Source organism: Sinocyclocheilus anshuiensis, unplaced genomic scaffold (genome assembly GCF_001515605.1).
Source record: "Sinocyclocheilus anshuiensis isolate Anshui unplaced genomic scaffold, SAMN03320099.WGS_v1.1 scaffold200, whole genome shotgun sequence".
NCBI lineage: Eukaryota > Metazoa > Chordata > Actinopteri > Cypriniformes > Cyprinidae > Sinocyclocheilus > Sinocyclocheilus anshuiensis.
In genome coordinates, this window is record NW_015558595.1 from 653492 (window position 1) to 670825 (window position 17334).

A 17334-nucleotide genomic window follows, 5' to 3' on the forward strand; every position below is an offset into this window, starting at 1 on the left:
TAATCTGATAACAATCAACAGCTTCATGTGATCTGACACTATCTGACAAAAACGCGCACACATCATTCAGTTCACCTTCAGTACTATAAAAGGGCAATCAGCCTCTATTGGAACTAGGGCTGGGCGATATGACGATATTATCGTATTATCGAGTTTTGGCAGCCCAACACTGAATATTATATTGTGGCCGTTGTATTTTGATTTATTAAATAAAAATTACAAAAATTTAAATACAAAAATGAAATTTAAATTACCCTGCTTCTAAATAAATAAAGCAGTTATTTTTAAATGGGCCAAAAGAGACCTCCGGACAACCAGAAAGGGGAAAAAAAGCCTTGACGTTTTTGCTCAGAATTCTTTTTCAATCCCTGCATGATTTTAGTCATGTATGATAAATATCAAATAGCCTCCGTTATAGCTTGACTACAAGTTTAAAAACAATGCTACAATTGTTATAATCAAGGAAATTAAACTTGTGTCTACACACGCGATAATGCCAAAAAGAAAGAGGAACATCGGAAAATAAGCATATTTTATTCAAGACATAACTATATGATATCAACATGCATTTATCATTCTTACAATCACCGCCAGAATGTCCAACTTCACCATGATGAACTTAAAATTGGGTTCTATTATTTTTCCTCAACAGTTCTCCTCACAAAACGAAATTCATTTCAAACACAAATTTGATAAGAACAGAGTGGAAATTATTAGCTACACCAATATAACAGCAAAGCTAATGTTTTCTGTTAGTTTAAGCACAAACTAAGAAAAGTAAAATCAAACTTTGTGGCAATAATTAAGACAAAACTGAACCTGGTGTGTTTATGGTGCAAAGTTGTCTCGGCAGGGCGTGGTGGAGGTGGGGCTTGGGTAGACGATATTATCGGATATCGCGAAATGTTTTAAGGCGATTCTCGATAAGATATTTTTGACATATCGCCCAGCCCGACCTCAGACGCCTGGTCAGTGAATTGAGCTGGCATATGTTCGTGTCTCGGGTAAATCGAAAATGTACCGATACACTTACACATACAAGATTTACTTGCCAAGACTTTGTCTTTCTCTGTTCATCTGTTCTTTCTCCACTCACTCTGTTGTAAACACGCATAAACACATCTCGTCCTTGCCAGGAGATTCCTCCACCCGCTCCGCCTGTGTTGTATCATCACAGCCCAGGCGTGGTGCTCTGTGGCCCGCGTGTTTTTAATGCTCGTCTTCCCTACCGCTACCAGCCGCAACAATTCTGACAGCTTTGGGTCTAACACGAGCAGACACACATCACCACTATGTACATACAGTCTACAACATGCTGTCTTCTCGCAGAGGCTCCGAGCAGTTAAATGCTTTTACAGATAGACACAAAGGAATTGACAGACAAAAGAAGTATGTTTATGTGCGTAAAGTGTTGAGAATATCATACTGTTCAAAAGTTTGAGGTTGGTAAGATTTGTTTGCTGATTATGAAAGAAGCTTCTTGCGTTTCCTAAGGCTGCATTTATTTGTTTAAAAAATATGTGACCCTGGAGCACAAAAGCAGTCTTATGTCGCTGGGGTATATTTGTAGCAATAGCCAAAAATACATTGTATGGGTCAAAAATATAGATTTTTCTTTTATGCCAAAAATCATTAGGATATTAAGTAAAGATCATGTTCCATGAAGATATTTTGTAAATTTCCTACTGTAAATATATCAAAACTTAATTTTTGATTAGTAATATGTATTGCTAAGAACTTCATTTGGACAATTTTAAAGGCGATTTTCTCAATATTTAGATTTGTTTGCACCCTCAGATTCCAGATATTAAAATAGTTGTATCTCGGCCAAATATTGTCCTATCCTAACAAACCATACATCAATGGAAAGCTTATTTATTCATGATGTATAAATCTCAATTTCATAAAATTGACACTTAATTGACACTGGTCACATATAGTTAAACGGTAATACTGTGAAATAATATCACAATTGAAAAAAAATCAATTATAATATATTTTAAAATGTAATGTGGCAAAGCTGAATTTTCAGCAGCCATTACTCAAGTCTTTAGTGTCACATGATCCTTCAGAAATCCTTCCAATATGATGATTTGGTGCTCAAGAAACATTTCTTAAAATTTCTATTATTATCAATATTTTCAATGCTTGATATTTTTGTGGAAACTGTGACACCTTTTTCAAGATTCTTTGATGAATTGAAATAGAAATTAAATATAAATATTTTTAACCTTTATAAATATTACAAAGTTTATAAATGTCTTTACTGTCACTTTTGATCATTTTAATGCATCCTCGCTTAATAAATAGTATTAATTTCTTTAAAAAATTCTTACTGACACTACACTTATGAACGATAATGTATATATATATTTTGTATTAACATAAACCTTAATTAATTATTATTATTTACATAATTTGATGTAAATTATTTGATAATTGTTTTTAAAATATAATTTAAAGATCAAAAATGACTGTGGCTGTACCACAGTACAATAAATTCAATAATCTAAATATTGCAAATTATTGTTGTTGTTGTTTTAATTTGTTATATTTGTATTATTATTTTAAATTCATTATTATTTACACTGATCTCTTTGCAGAACCAAGTCAAGTTAAAGACTAGTAAAATTTATTTATAGAGCACTTTTCACAATACACACTGTTTCAAAGCAGTTTTACAGATATTTCCATTGCATGCATCCTCTTTCAGCAGGTGAAGATGATGTGCGAAGTGATGCCCACGATCAGCGAGGACACGGCGATGAGCCAGCGTGGCTCCCAGAGCAGCACCTCCGACCCTGACTCGCATTTTGAGCAGTTGATGGTGAACATGCTTGACGAGAGAGACCGTCTGTTGGACACCCTGAGAGAGACACAAGAAAGCCTTTCCCTCGCCCAGCAGCACCTGCAGGACGTCATCTATGACCGGGACTCACTGCAGCGTCAGCTCAGCTCCGCACTGCCACAGGTACGACAACTACACCCAAACTGGAACTCATGTAACCATACTTCTGACTTTAGGCAAAAAGTCTGGTCCACATATCAGCTTGTTCCAACTAAGAAAACTCTTGAATGAGACATCATTTTCCGATAAGGATATAGGAGTACCAGCGATGTCGTGGAAAGAAATGCTGAATGTTAATTTCAGCCTCATAAAATAGATTTAGCTTGTTGCTTTGCTGAGCATTTCGGTAAATTTTTCCACAGCCGAGAGACTGTGAAACTATGAGCATGTCACAGCTGGCCATGTGTGATTGCAGCAGGTGAAACTGGTGATGCTAAAATCTGTGTTCAAGTCTCTCCTCCCGAACAAAGAGGACTAAAAATCACCAAGCGCAGTTTTCAGCTGCGCTACTATTGCCCAGAGACACGGGAAAAAGTGATGGCTTACGTAATCATGACTAAAACCAGATTAGCTCGACGCTCAAAGGAAAAGTGTGTCAGTAATTCTAGTCACAAGTCCTTACCGTTCTCCTTCCTGAAGTCTCTGTGGTCCTGGCGGAGAATAAAAGACGGTTTTGTTGTGTGGTAGTTCTCACTTTCTCTCAGTGATAGTCTTGTTCCTGGTGGAGACACGGTTTTAGCGCTGCTTACTGTAATGAGGGCGACGGGGTGTATGTTTAACACTATGAAAAAGGGGTGTTGTTGATTTGAGTGTTGATTTGCACATTAATCTTCATTTTCTACAATATTCAATGTTTACAGTATTCTGTCATTTTATATTGATTATTTGATTGTTGAGATAATATCTCTAATATTCAATATACCACGCAGCTCTTGGGTCTGTACGGTTTTTTAAATGTTTTTGCAAGTCACTCAAGGTTGCATTTATTTGATCAAAAATATAGTAAAACCAGTAATAATGTGAAATATTAACACGATTTACGTTTTTTTTTAGTTGAATACATAAAAAAAAAAAAAAAAGGAATTTATTCCAATGATGGCAAAGCTGAATTTCCAGCATCATTACTCCAGTCTTCAGTGTCACATTATCCTTCAGAAATCATTCTGATATGCTGATTTGCTGCTCAGGAAAGATTTCTTATTATTATCAATGTTGAAAACAGTTGTGCTGCTTAATAGTTTTGCGGAAACTGTGATACATTTGCTTTCAAGATTTCAGGACAGTCATTACTGTCAAGTTTGCATCCTTCCTAGATAAAAGTATTAATTTCTTTCAAAAAATTCTTACTGGCCCCAAAGGTTTGAAGTTTTCATGTTTATTAGGCAAATTTATAATAAATGTAAAAGGGATTGTTCTCCCCACAATGAACAGTCTGTTGTCATTTCTGTACCAAACCTGTGTGACTTTATTTTTCTTTTTTAGAGAAAGAGATGTTTTAAAGAATGTCCACACTGCTCTTTTCTATGCAATGAAGGCATTCAGTGACCAGGAGCTGTTAAGCTTTAAAAAGCACCATAAAAGTGTGATTTTTCTGAAGCCTTACAGCAATTTTATGTGAAATCTTATTCAAACGCGATCTTTTGCTTTCGCTTACTATATGCTTTCAATGTATAGAAAATAGCAAGAAGCTGTTCAGAACATCTTTTGCGTTCTACAAAAGAAAGAAAGTGTTGGAAAGGTTTGGAACAATGTGACGGTAAGTAAACGATGATACAAGAACATGTACCATTTATAAAATAATAATCATGGGAATTACAGACATTGGCATGTGACTGATTTCTTGCTGTTTTACTGTCCAGCGCTACATAATTATTTTATGAGAAGAATGGCGTTGTAGACCGACCGGGTCGATAACAATGTATTGATTGTCTTTGTGTCATGACAGTACTCGTACACACTGTTTACTGATCACATTTGAAATCAGATGTTACTTCTCTCAATCCAGACCTTACACGCATGCGAACGACTCCATTAATTAGCATGGCAGCGCTTTATTATCCCTTGCCACATCGACTCCATGCGAATGCTTTACGAGGCTCTTTGGCGGAATAATTTTGAAGATGTTTACCAGCAGGAAAGCCATGTTATTATGAGCTGTTGTAGTTGAGAAACCGTGAACAGTGTCTGCTAATGTTTTTTAAATGGCATTGAAATAGATTTTATTCACAGTGATTGTTTGGTGGTGTTTGTAATGGCCACTTTACACAGTTTACGCTAATTGCATGATGGATGCAGGCTTTTGCTTAGTTGATAAGTTAAATACCAGTTTATTCATAGCTTTTCACAAAGGGTTATTTAATTAATTAATTTATTTTTAAGTCTGGTTTTGATAGGAGTAGTAGCTTTTCATACCTCCTTTGAGCTCATTGTGTTCTCATTGAGCTCCTGGAGCATGACTATGAATATGAGGGGAAAACAAGATAATTCAGTTGAAACATCGCTTGAGAGGTGGCAACACCTTTTCTGTATTGCGATTGGCCGATTGCCTTTTCAATTAGATAATGCCACCTATCTTATTCACAGACAGTTTGCAAATTGACCTGAATGCATCAAATTGGAAAAATTGGACTGACTAATTACAAAGTAAACTATTTTGGAAATCAGGCTAGTTTGCAGACTGTTTGGAAATTAACTTTACTTCCGAATCCAAATTAAGAGAAAGTAAATAAAAGAAAGTAAATATTTATTATTATTAGTAGTATTAGTATTATTATATTGTTATATAATAATTTATTATAATTATTATATAATATTATCTTGTACTTCAGTACTAGTACTACCACTAATAATATTTAATAATATTATTTAAAAAAAGTTATTCTTATTATTATTACTAAATATTTATTTATACATATAATGCATTATATTATATTATATATAGCATTAACGTATTATTATTACTAAATATTTATTTATACATATAATGTATTATATTATGTTATATATAGCATTACAATAATAGCAAAAATCCAGTTGTAATAACCAATCACTATGTGGTACAAGTAACAAAATCTGCACAAATTATGTTAGTAGTCATTTACCTTTGCAGCAATGTAAAAAAGAAAGAAATAAAAAGAAAGAAAGAAAACATTTCACCAGCCTCTTAAAACCGGAAACTTTTAAATCATCAGTTTGGAAATGTGTAAAATGAAAAAAAAAACCTCCTCTACACGGCTTTGTTTTGTAGATGGTAATGTAAACAGGTTGTTTGAATCTGAGCCACAGTGAACAGACATGTTGAACATTTCTGAAACAACACTTTGACCTCCTTTAGCGTTTGACAACATCTGAGGTTTGGGCTCGCGGTTTAGACTGTGCGTTAAATCTAGGCTTCGATGAGCAGGGAGATGAAATAGGCTGAATTATCGCTGCAGGGTGAACTCGGCTGCAGAAGAAGGGGAGGAGAGACAGGAAAGTGGGGAGGAAGTAGACGGAAGGTGGAGTGATGCTGAGAGGAAGTGGCCTGGTTTTAGACACATGATTGTACCTATTGGCTGTCTGATATAAAGCTGATACCTCTTTCTCTCTCTCGTACACACACCTTAACGTTCAAAACTGAGATGCCCTGGTGATATCATGCACAGTAATATCTTGCGTCCTTCTTCACAGCAACAACTCTCACAGCAAACCTTTAACTGTTACCTTTAACTTTGCGACTTTAACAACAACACTAAAGTTCAGGTCATTTATAGTCTGCGTTATACTAAAACACAATTATTACTATTGATTGGCCCTTTTAAGTAACTGCCCAAGATTCTCTCCTCCAGCATATCTGAAGCAATTGGCAGATGTTATAGACATCATTCCACTGGAGAAATTCAAAAGCTGTATGAGTCTATTCTAAGAAGGTTGGAAGCTGTATTAAAGGCAAATGGTGGTAAAACACCTTAATAAGGAAATAGTGGCTATTTCCCAGGTGTTCACATTATTTTGTCCAACCACAATATTTTTTAATAACCTTTTTCCACTGTAAAGAACCTTTTGTCCAATGGAATTGGTTTAAGGTTCTTCATTGTACCATAGATGCTAATAAAGAACCTTTATTTTTTAAGAAGGTATGCATTGGTTGTTAATTGGATTTTGAGATGTGGATGGATGTTGCAAATAAGGCCGGAGATTAAGCACACTGTACTTTACAGTGAAGTCTGTCGTTTTCACCGAAAGGTCCATTTATGAGATTTTGATGAAACATTATGAGGTCAAATCATTTTATTTTTAAAAAATGAAACGTATCTATGGATAAATTGTTTACAATAAGATCTGTAACAGGCATTTAGAAAATAGATAAGGTGAATTTTCATTTCATGATGACAGCATTGTCTACACATTTTTACTGCCGTAAATTAAATAATTTCTGATTGAAACTGAATATCAACGTGAAATACAGGGCAGGACTCAGTTTTATCTATCAAGAATTGATTGGATGGTGAAAAGTGGCGTTTTGTAGCAGAATGGTGTTGGTGTGGTGTAATGGTCCTGTTGCATTCATCAGCAACTGAGTCGTTAGAGAGACACAACATGTCAATTTGCTGAGTCCCCCATCATAAATCAAACACGTCCTCCTCATTTATCATCATTCAGTCTCTTACCGTCCAATCAGTGCACTGGATTGTGTAGTCATGGAATGTACCATTAGGATATGGGGAGGTTTGATGGGCTTGTGGAAAGTTAAGTGACGAAGCACATGAATAAATTCTTCTTATCTCCATCTCTCTCATTCTCTTTTCCTCCTTGCGTCTGTCTCGTTCTCTTCCTGTCTTCTGGGCTCATGCAGTCAGCTGGTTTCCTCCATGGCAGCACATGATTCGATGTGATCGTCAGTTATTGTTTGTGCCCTACTTCACTCGACCCTTAGGCCACATGAACACTTCATGCTACAGCATGAGAGTGAGAGAGAGATAAATCCACAGGGGTTGAGAAAAAACCATAACATCATACTTGGTATTTGTCTAAATGTTGTTTTGTGTAGAGTTCATACGTTTCCATGTAAATTTTGTCATGTCATGTTTTAATGCATGAATGACATATTGAGTTGTGCCATGTAATGGTGGCGGTTGGGGATGCTAATACATTTCTATGTCATCAGACTAAGACTAAGACCCAATTTATATTGAAAGAGGGATCTAAGCTTCACGTTGACTTGGGGGGGAAAAACAGAATGGCAAAATATGTGCAACTGAAAAAAAAAAAATCTCTTTGAGCAAACAAACAAACAAAAAAATCAACAATTTTATTGTTATTGCCAAGGATAAAAGATAAACCTCTCCTGTTTATGGTTGTGGATGTGAAAAAATACAGCTAAATTAAATTAAAATTATACATTTAAAAATGTGATTTAATTTAATTTTTAAATGTATAATTTTAATTTAATTTCTGTCATTTATAACTGACTTTGTGCCATTAGGGTAAATTATTTTTGGCAAATTATCTGAAGCTTTACACACAATCAAATGCTTTTTCACTATCGGAAAAGAAGTGAAAAGGACTTACTGTTTCAAAAAACATAAAAAATCTTTTATGAACATTAAATTGTGCTGCTATATTTGATTTGGAATTCACATGTGAAAATGTCTAAAACTTGAAACAAATTCAGATGCAATTTCACTGCCTGGAAACGATGTCTTAGTGTTTCAAAAGCATTAAAACAACTTTAACATTGTTTCATCTTGGAATTTCAAATCAATTATCAAGTGAAAATCAGCAAGATTCTTCTTTTTCAGTGTACCCCACACATTCCACATGTACCTACACTGTAAAAAAAAATTCCGTAAAATTTACGGTAAAAAACCGGCAGCTGTGGTTGCCGGAATTTTACCGTTAAATTCACGGTCATTTTTTACAGTGTAGATTTTGACTTGCAGTTATAATTTTTTTGAGCTTCCCTGTCTGGGGATTGGCATCTTTCCTGACTTCTGGTTGTTGCTCGGACCACATCTTCCAAACTAGCATACAATAACATACCCAAATGCTTGACTTCCACAACAACCTATGACTTAAATTCTTGGTCACTGCCATCACCCGCACTGCTTCTATCCTCCTTTATTCTCAACATCTTTCTCATTCTCATTTTCTGATGCTCTCCTATCACTATCATCAATACCTTCTGAAACAGGTACAGATTTGTCTTTCTGTCTTCCAAAAAATGTACAAACATCAATGTAGAACAAATGCATAATGGCTATTATTCTGTATTCCAGTGCTGCTCAATAGTGCCAGCTACACAAAATTTGCATCCCATAAAAGGACTTTATCAGTTATGCAGTTTATGAAGGACAGATTTTTTTGGTCTTTGAGTTATTGTTTTTATAAAACGTGCATTAAAAATGACAAAAACTTTAGAAAACAAATTTGGATATATGATAAAAATTTTGTAAAACTGAATTTATAACTCTTTTCTAGTCATATGGTGCCTTGAGAGCATGTGAGCTAACATATTCTAATGTCTCATTTACTACCTTGTTGGTTGAACATTTTTATTGTATTTTAAATGCAATTTTCTAAGCGTCATTTATGAATTCCAATGTCCCTTTAGAGAGTTTTATTTTATTTTATTTTATTCTTTTATTTTATTTCAAATCCTTGTTTTGGACCGGATGAATTCTAATTAATTAGTTATTTACACTACTGTTCAAAAGTTTGGATTGGTAAGAATTTTTTTTAATGTTTTTTAAATAAGTCTTTCATACACCCCAAAATACAGTAAAAACTGTGAAATATTATAATAATGAAAAAAAACTGCTTTCTACTTTAATATATTTTAAAATATATATATTTGTAATTTATTCCAGTGATGGATAAGCTGAAGTTTCTCGTGATCCTTCAGAAATCATTCTAATATGCTGATTTGGTGCACAAGTTTTAGCTTAATATTAATATTATAATAAGCTTAATATTTTTTTTGTGGAAAATGTGATCTTTTTTTGTATTCTTTGATGAATAGAAGGTTCAAAAGAACAGCATTTATTTGAAATAAAAATCTTTTTGAAACTACTTCACTTCTGCTCAATTTAATGTGCTCTTACCGAATAAGACTATACATTTAAATAAATACATAAATCCTGCTGACCCTAAACTTTTGAACGGTAGTGTGTATGACAGGTTGCCTCAACCTGACAGTTATGAAAAATATCTGGGCCTGAGAACAGTTTAACATCATTAAAAAAGCAGTCCTAATACAATCCAAACACATGTATAGAGTATATTCTTACATAAATAACAAATACAGTTCTTTTCAATGTTATGTTCCTACTCGTTTATCTTAAATTAAATATGTATCTAATTAAGGAGTCAGGTTCAGTGAGTTCTTGTTCAAATGAATCCTCCTACATAATGATTCTCACCACTGAAAGACTTATTTTCCTGAGAAAAATAACTTATGATGTTCCTTTTTATTTGTCACCCACTCTTGTAACTCCTGCTTTTACTGTATGTTTTATGTTTAGTTCAGTAAGAAGCTCTCTGTCTTTCAATGTGTGCATATTGACAGTGCTTATTAAAATAGAAACTTGGGCAAGGTCCAAAATAGACACTGACATCTCCATTCCCTACTTCATTCTCTTATCAGTTGGCCACTCATATGAATGAGTGCAAGGCATGCTGGGAAGTGGTTGGCCATGTCTCACGGGCATTCATCAAGTTGTGATCGACAGCCTGGAGAGAAAGAAAGCCCTGCAGATATCGTCCGCTGTGCCTCACAGCCCTCTCTGTTCACTGCTCTCTTGAGAGATGTTTTTTTTATTCATGCATTCATATTGGCAACAAAAACTCAGTGTGTATCATTGGATGTCAAGGTAAAGCCGCTACATGGACGTGGGTGTAGATGCTATAGAGAAAATATACTTAAAAGGAATATTGTACCTAAAAAATGAAAATTGTCATCTTTTACCCTCACATTGTTCCAAACCTGTGTAATTTCTTGTGAGGGACACAAAATGAGTTGTCTTGAAGAATGTTCAGGCTTCTCTTTTCCATAGAATGAAAGTGGATGGTGACCAAGTTCAAATTAGCTTGGAAGAACATGACGGTGAGTAAACGAATGAGTTTTAATTTTTAGATGAACTATCCCTTCAAGTAGCCTGTAGTAATGAAGTACAACTACTCAAGTGCTTTACATCCCTGCATGTGAGCAAATAGGTCCATTAGCCCAGTGCGTCTGGAGACATCAGAGATCAGTTCTCACGGTTTACAATCTTGTAAACTGATATAGAAGTTTACTGGGTGGAAATTGGGTAGGGCGTGCCATTCTAAAAAAGCATTTACTTGAAAATTGATTTGTGTGCCTTATAAGGACAGATTCTGCAGTTATCATCAACTGATTGGCTCTAAGCCCTCAATGACATCAGCAGTCTGTGTGACACCTTTAACGAGCGTGACTCATAGGTTTAGCAGTGATTTAGATTTAATATACAATGTCTTAATAAAGCCTTTAGGATGTCTAACCAGACATATTGACCATTTGAACAGTGAATGATGTAGAATATTGTGTGGTGATTACATTTAACATCCATTTAGCTACTTGGATGTGTTGGGAAATCTGACCTTCTTGGCAGAGTAGGAAGTCTTGACGTCATGTCCTTTCACCTTTCACCATTACAAACCAAATGAATGTTTTTATATTGCAGCATGTCTTACTATTTTACTATTCATAGTCTATTAATAGGTTATTACCTATTTATAACATAGTAATAACATGTAATGGGACATATGGATTAATGGCTAATGCTTCAAGATTGTACAAAGTAACTCATTAACTTTAAAGCCCTCTATTTAGGCTAATTAGGGATTTGTTGTATAAATGAACGGTGATGTAATCGATAGAGGCCATTGTGTTACACATTTGATCAGTCTCAAAGTGCTTCTAACCCAATCAGCCATGTCCGGTCTATGAATAGCATAGAATTACTGATTCACAGACGTAGAATGGGAGCTGATGTTTTGTGCGCGCAGCTGGCCGTTAATGGATACCTTTTAACTTCTGACTGCCTCACTTCGGTGCCATAAATAGATGGTGATGTCACAAACAGTCGGCTTGGAATGCTTAAGTAACAACGGGAGATTCAAATGGATACAGTTTTCAGTCAAGCAGCCATCTGCGTTTCAATACTGTTGCCCTTGCTGACCATTTGGCACTGCAAAACCTAACATCAGGAGTGTTACGAGAGCCACAAAGCCATAAAACCAGTGGAAATGGATTGAATTTAGTCTATAAACATGAACAGATTCATAAAGTTTGATTTATTTGTCTGTTATTCCCATACAAGCTAGGATTAAAAGTACAGAGAGATTTTTAGAATTCCTTTATCCCTACAGCCGTTTTGAAGGCCGCATACTGTCTTTCAAACATGCACCAATATAAAGCTTTTAACAGCTTCTACTGCCCTTATTACCACACACTTAATGTCCCTCAAAGAAAATAATGCTTTATGTATAAGTACATAACTGTTGAAAGAGAAAATGTGGGTCTTTTTTTTAAGACCAAGCTGTTTTTGAAGGTATTATGTTTAATGGGATCATATGATGCGATTTCAAGTTTTCCTTTCTCTTTGGAGTGTTACAAGCTCTTGGTGCATAGGGTTGACAGACAAGAAGCAAAAATAAATTTATGAGTGTTGCTTGTAGTCAAAACCTGGATACAATTAGATTTTTTCAAACATTTAGATGTGGTTTGAAATCACAAAAAATGAAACCGATTTTGAGTCTGAACAAGGCTTTAGTTGTTGAAGAAAATCTCTTGGCATTGTGTGGATGATTACATCCTTACTATGCCAACTGATGTAGATAACCACTCTTAAACATCAGATTTGAGAACGAATTAGAATTGATTTCAGTGTGAACACAACTTAATTTGGCTTTGTGGTTATTATTTTAGCACACAACACATATAAAAGTCTCATTTCATAATGCTGATTGCCTAAATACTAGATTTAGTAGTGACACCAGTTGTGTTTTTCTTCTCTGTTCTTTCAGTATTAGCTGTATGGTTGAAAGCATAATGGCAACAGCTTCATCAAACTCTTGTTACCCAGCCCGTTGGTTTGAAAAGCAGAACTGAAGGGATCAGATCTAGAATGCCTTAATACTTATTCAGGGATTTTTCCTGAATAATTCATACATGGTCTGTCCCTGATCACAGCGAGGGGCATGACTCCAGATAGTTGTGATGAATACTCAGGGTGTATAGTTAGCATTCATGTTTTTGGCTACTGAGCTTGTCTGTCTCTCTTTGTTTTTCCTCTCTCTCTCCTTCTTTCTCCCTGAGCCCCTGTGTTGTGATAATTACAGCCTGGCTCTCTTCATCGCCAGGACTTCTGCCCACCCACAGCGGGCACAGCTGTTAGACTCGTACATTCAGCGCCAAGCGCCTGCAGCCCACCACAGCTGCCGTCAGGGTAATCAGTGCACAGGTACTCTGCAGACCCCCACCTAATCAATACAACCTGTAACCTTTAAAGGGGTCATATGATGTTGCTAAAAAGAACATTATTGTCCGCTGCCACCCCTCCGGCTGCAGACCCCCACCTAATCATTACAACCTGTAACCTTTAAAAACGACCTCTACGAGGAACTGATTGTAATTCCCCTGCTGGTGCACAGGCGGCGTACAGGTTAAGAGGTTTAAGTGGGATTACATTTATTTTCATTGTGACAATGGCCCAGACACTAGCTATTGATTTATTCAAATGTATTACTTCAGATAAGGATGTTGTTTGTGGCTGCTTCTGCCATCTCTATGAATTTTATTTAATGAAATTGATTGGTCTTTGGAAAGGTGGCGTTCCAAAGGGGTGTTTTGGAAACGTCATTGCAACTAAGATGGTTGTAATGGTGATCAGCCTTATTATGCTCTTGTGTCTATTAATCTCCCTCATTATGCTCTTGCGTCTCATATATATATATATATATATATATATGAAGCAGGAGGAGGAGTGCAACTTAAACTAAAATCAGTTTTCAGTTTTAACAGTTGAGAAATAAAAATGTGAATAAGTTACATTAATTTAAAAATGACGAAACAGACGTAGCAGAAAATGCAAAAAAAAAAAAACACTTTTCTTTGCGTCAAATACTGTTAATTATTTGTTGTTGTTTTTTCAATCATGAAATGCTAGCGGATCGATTTATTTACACTGTACAAAATATGTGTAATTTTAACTGTAAAATATTGTAAAAACTTGCTGTAAATTAATGTTAATTGTACAGTTTCTAGAAGTAAAAAAAGAACAAATCAACGTATAATTTACAGTCAAAAACTGTAAACTGATATTCCCAGAATTCCCAGCGTGACACTCCACAATTGAAGGTATTTTTTTTTTAAATAGGATATTCATGTTTCTTAACAGTTTTTGTTTTCAGTTATGTACATTTGGGTTTTATTTGACATCTTCTGTTGTTTAATGAATGTTTCTTGCATTATTTAAGTGTCGTGTGTTACTATGATGGTGTTTTGTGTTTGTGTGAATGACTCCAGTATATACTTCAGCTTATGGAAAAGCTGTTGTGATGAGCTTTGATTCATCATGTGATTTCTCTTTTACCACCTGCATTATTAAGGTGGTTGTCAGTATATGTTAAAGGTACAAAACAGATTTTAGTGGCAGTGTGTGTTGTTGAATTTACTAGTTTACAGTACATTCAAATTTTCTTGTTTGTATATTACAGTTTTATACTGTAAAATTTACAGTTTGTTCTGTAAATGTGTTTACAGTTTTTCCTGTATTTTTTTTACAAAATTATTCTGGCACCCACAGCTGCCAAAATTATTTTGTAAAAACTACGGAATTTTTTACTTTTAACTTATTATTATTATTATTATTATTTACATTTAACAATATTTTAAATTGAATTAAATAGTTTTAAATGCTCTAAATAAAGTAAATTAATTTATTTACATTATTTTTATTTTGTAATTATTACATTTGATGAGTGATTTTTTATTTTTTTGTAAATGCCACTCCTCCATACTTGCACTACTATTCAGAGGTTTTGGGGTCATTTTTAAAGAAAGATATTATTACTTGTATTAAGCAACATCACATTAAATTGATCAAAAGTGAGTAAAGACTTTTACATTGTTAGAAAATATTTCTGGCAAATAAATGTTGTTTCTCTGAACTTTCTGTTTATCAAAGAATCCTAACAAATAAATAGTTGATTGATAGTAATTAAATTGATAATAATAAGAAATGTTTCTTTAGCACCAAATCAGCATATTAGAATAATTTCTGAATGATCGTGTGACACTGAAGACTGGAGTAATGGCAGCTAAAAATTCAGCTTTGCATCACAGGAATAAATTATATTTTAAAATATATTAAAACAGAAAATAATTATTTTAAATTGTAATGTGTCACAATATTGTTGTTTTTACTATATTTTTGACTATATACATGCAGGCTTGGTGAGCATAAGAGACACCTTTCAAAAACATTAAAAAACTCTATTTTGAACGATAATGTATGGCATGCAGTATCAGTTCTTCCTCATTATCTTATACATTTGTCAAACAAGGACACTCACATATACTCATATTCTTATTTATCTCATTGTCATCCAATAATAACAGTAGACTCTGCTTTGTATCAACAGAAAATTGTCAGTGAATGAGACTGATATATGACAAAACCAAGCCCCAGGAAAAGCAGATACAAAGTCAATGCCTTAACACAGGTGGAGGATATAAATAAACATGTCTGATATTTGGCTGTCAGGCCTCTCATTCTGTTTCTGGGTGAATGTGCCCATGGCTGTAGACAGATCTCACAGGACATCACAGTCTTCCCTGTGCTGAAACTCTCGTTTTCTCATTGACAGGTCAGCAGCATGCAGGGATGACTGTTGGTTAACCCTTTTTGCTTGTGCATATAGATTCAAGATTCAAGATTTTTTATTTGTCACATACATGGTTATATAGGGAATATATGACCAGCAGTGAAATGTAAGTTTAGATAGAAGCTGCCTGCTTGCAAATATGTGCACTTATCCGCTTATCACAGTATGCAAAAACAGTACATTAAAGTTTAGACCCTTCTGTATTCATAAAAGAAAGTTGTTCCTCATGCTAAATCATACATGTTTAAACTGCATCCTGTCATATTCAGTATGGAAATTTGGATGCAGCCAATGATTTTGTGAATGTGCCTGCAGCTGTGTTCACAGATGTATGCTGGAAGCACGGCACAGGAAGAGAGACAGATGAATCTTGTTTTATTCAGCTCTCTTACTCTATTCAAGTGGGGCGGAGATACAGCAGGGGGATTCCTTTTGATGAAATAAATATGCAGCAACGTCCCACTAAAAATGGAAATGAAGTCCTAGAACTTTCCCACACAATACACAGGGAGTCTTGTGGATTGTTCTCGGAGCCCTGTCCTGTCGTGGACCTCCTCTTCCCCTTGAGTGTTTCCTCACAAATTTGTCACAGTAAAGCAGTCACTCAAGACGAAGACGTGTCCTCTGTGCTTGGCTCTTTAATCGACAGCACATCTGTTCACGCACGTATGTTGTAAATCTGGCAGTGGTGGACGAAGTACACAAATCAAGTACTTGAGTAAAAGTACAGATACGTATAATAAAATATTACTCCAGTAAAAGTAAAAGTACTCCTTTTTCAATTTTACTCAAAAGTACTGTAACGACGTAAAGCTACTCCGTTACTGTCCACCACTGAAATCTGGTACACTCAATTACAGCTAAGGGCAAGATGCAGTCTGGCAAGGAGTCTGGGGCCAGATTCACAAAAGGTCATTTATAATATAACTGATATTTTCTTCTTATTTTCTAACGTAAGTATAAAGTAGAATATTTACTCAACCTCAGGCCATCCAAGATGTAGATTAGTTTGTTTCTTCATCTGAACAGAATTTGAGAAATTTAGCATTACATCACTTGCTCATCAGTGGATCCTCTGCAGTGAATGGGTGCCGTCAGAATGAGAATTAAAGCTAATAGACACGTCTCAAGTCTATCAATTACTGTCTTGTGACGTGAAAAGCTGCATGTTTGTAAGAAACAAATCCATCAAGACCTTTTTTTAAGACTCCCATAATCCATGATAATGCTTCCTTCAAAAAAGTAGTTTAGTCTGATTTAGGAGAGAAATATGCACAGACCAAGCACCATTTACAGGCAAAAATACAACAGTCCTATACTAATATGTCAGTGGATTTTGAAGTGAGAGGACAGCGTATGGACTGGAGGAAGCATTATTATAGATTATGGGCTCATATTTTGGCCAGAAGCGACAATTTAAAACATCTTGATGGATTTGCTTCTTACAAACACAAAGCTTTTTACTGCTCAAGATATTAATTGGTTGATTGGAGTTGTGTGGATTACTTGTGGATTATTGTGATGTTTTGATCAGCTGTTTGGACTCTCATTCTGACGGCACCCATTCACTGCAGAGGATCCATTGGTGAGCAAGTGAT

At 35.0% G+C, this 17334-nt stretch overlaps 1 protein-coding gene across 7 annotated transcripts in view; it reads left to right on the forward strand.

Moving 5' to 3' along the window:
• Positions 1-17334, forward strand: part of ppfia2 (PTPRF interacting protein alpha 2) — a 184336-nt gene that overhangs the window by 13678 nt on the left and 153324 nt on the right. For all 7 annotated transcript variants that reach the window (XM_016475772.1, XM_016475778.1, XM_016475775.1 and 4 more), the window contains exon 2: positions 2714-2971. In XM_016475772.1, the coding sequence (XP_016331258.1) occupies positions 2723-2971 (249 nt within the window). In that variant the 5' untranslated portion in view covers positions 2714-2722. The remainder of the gene's footprint in view (positions 1-2713; positions 2972-17334) is intronic.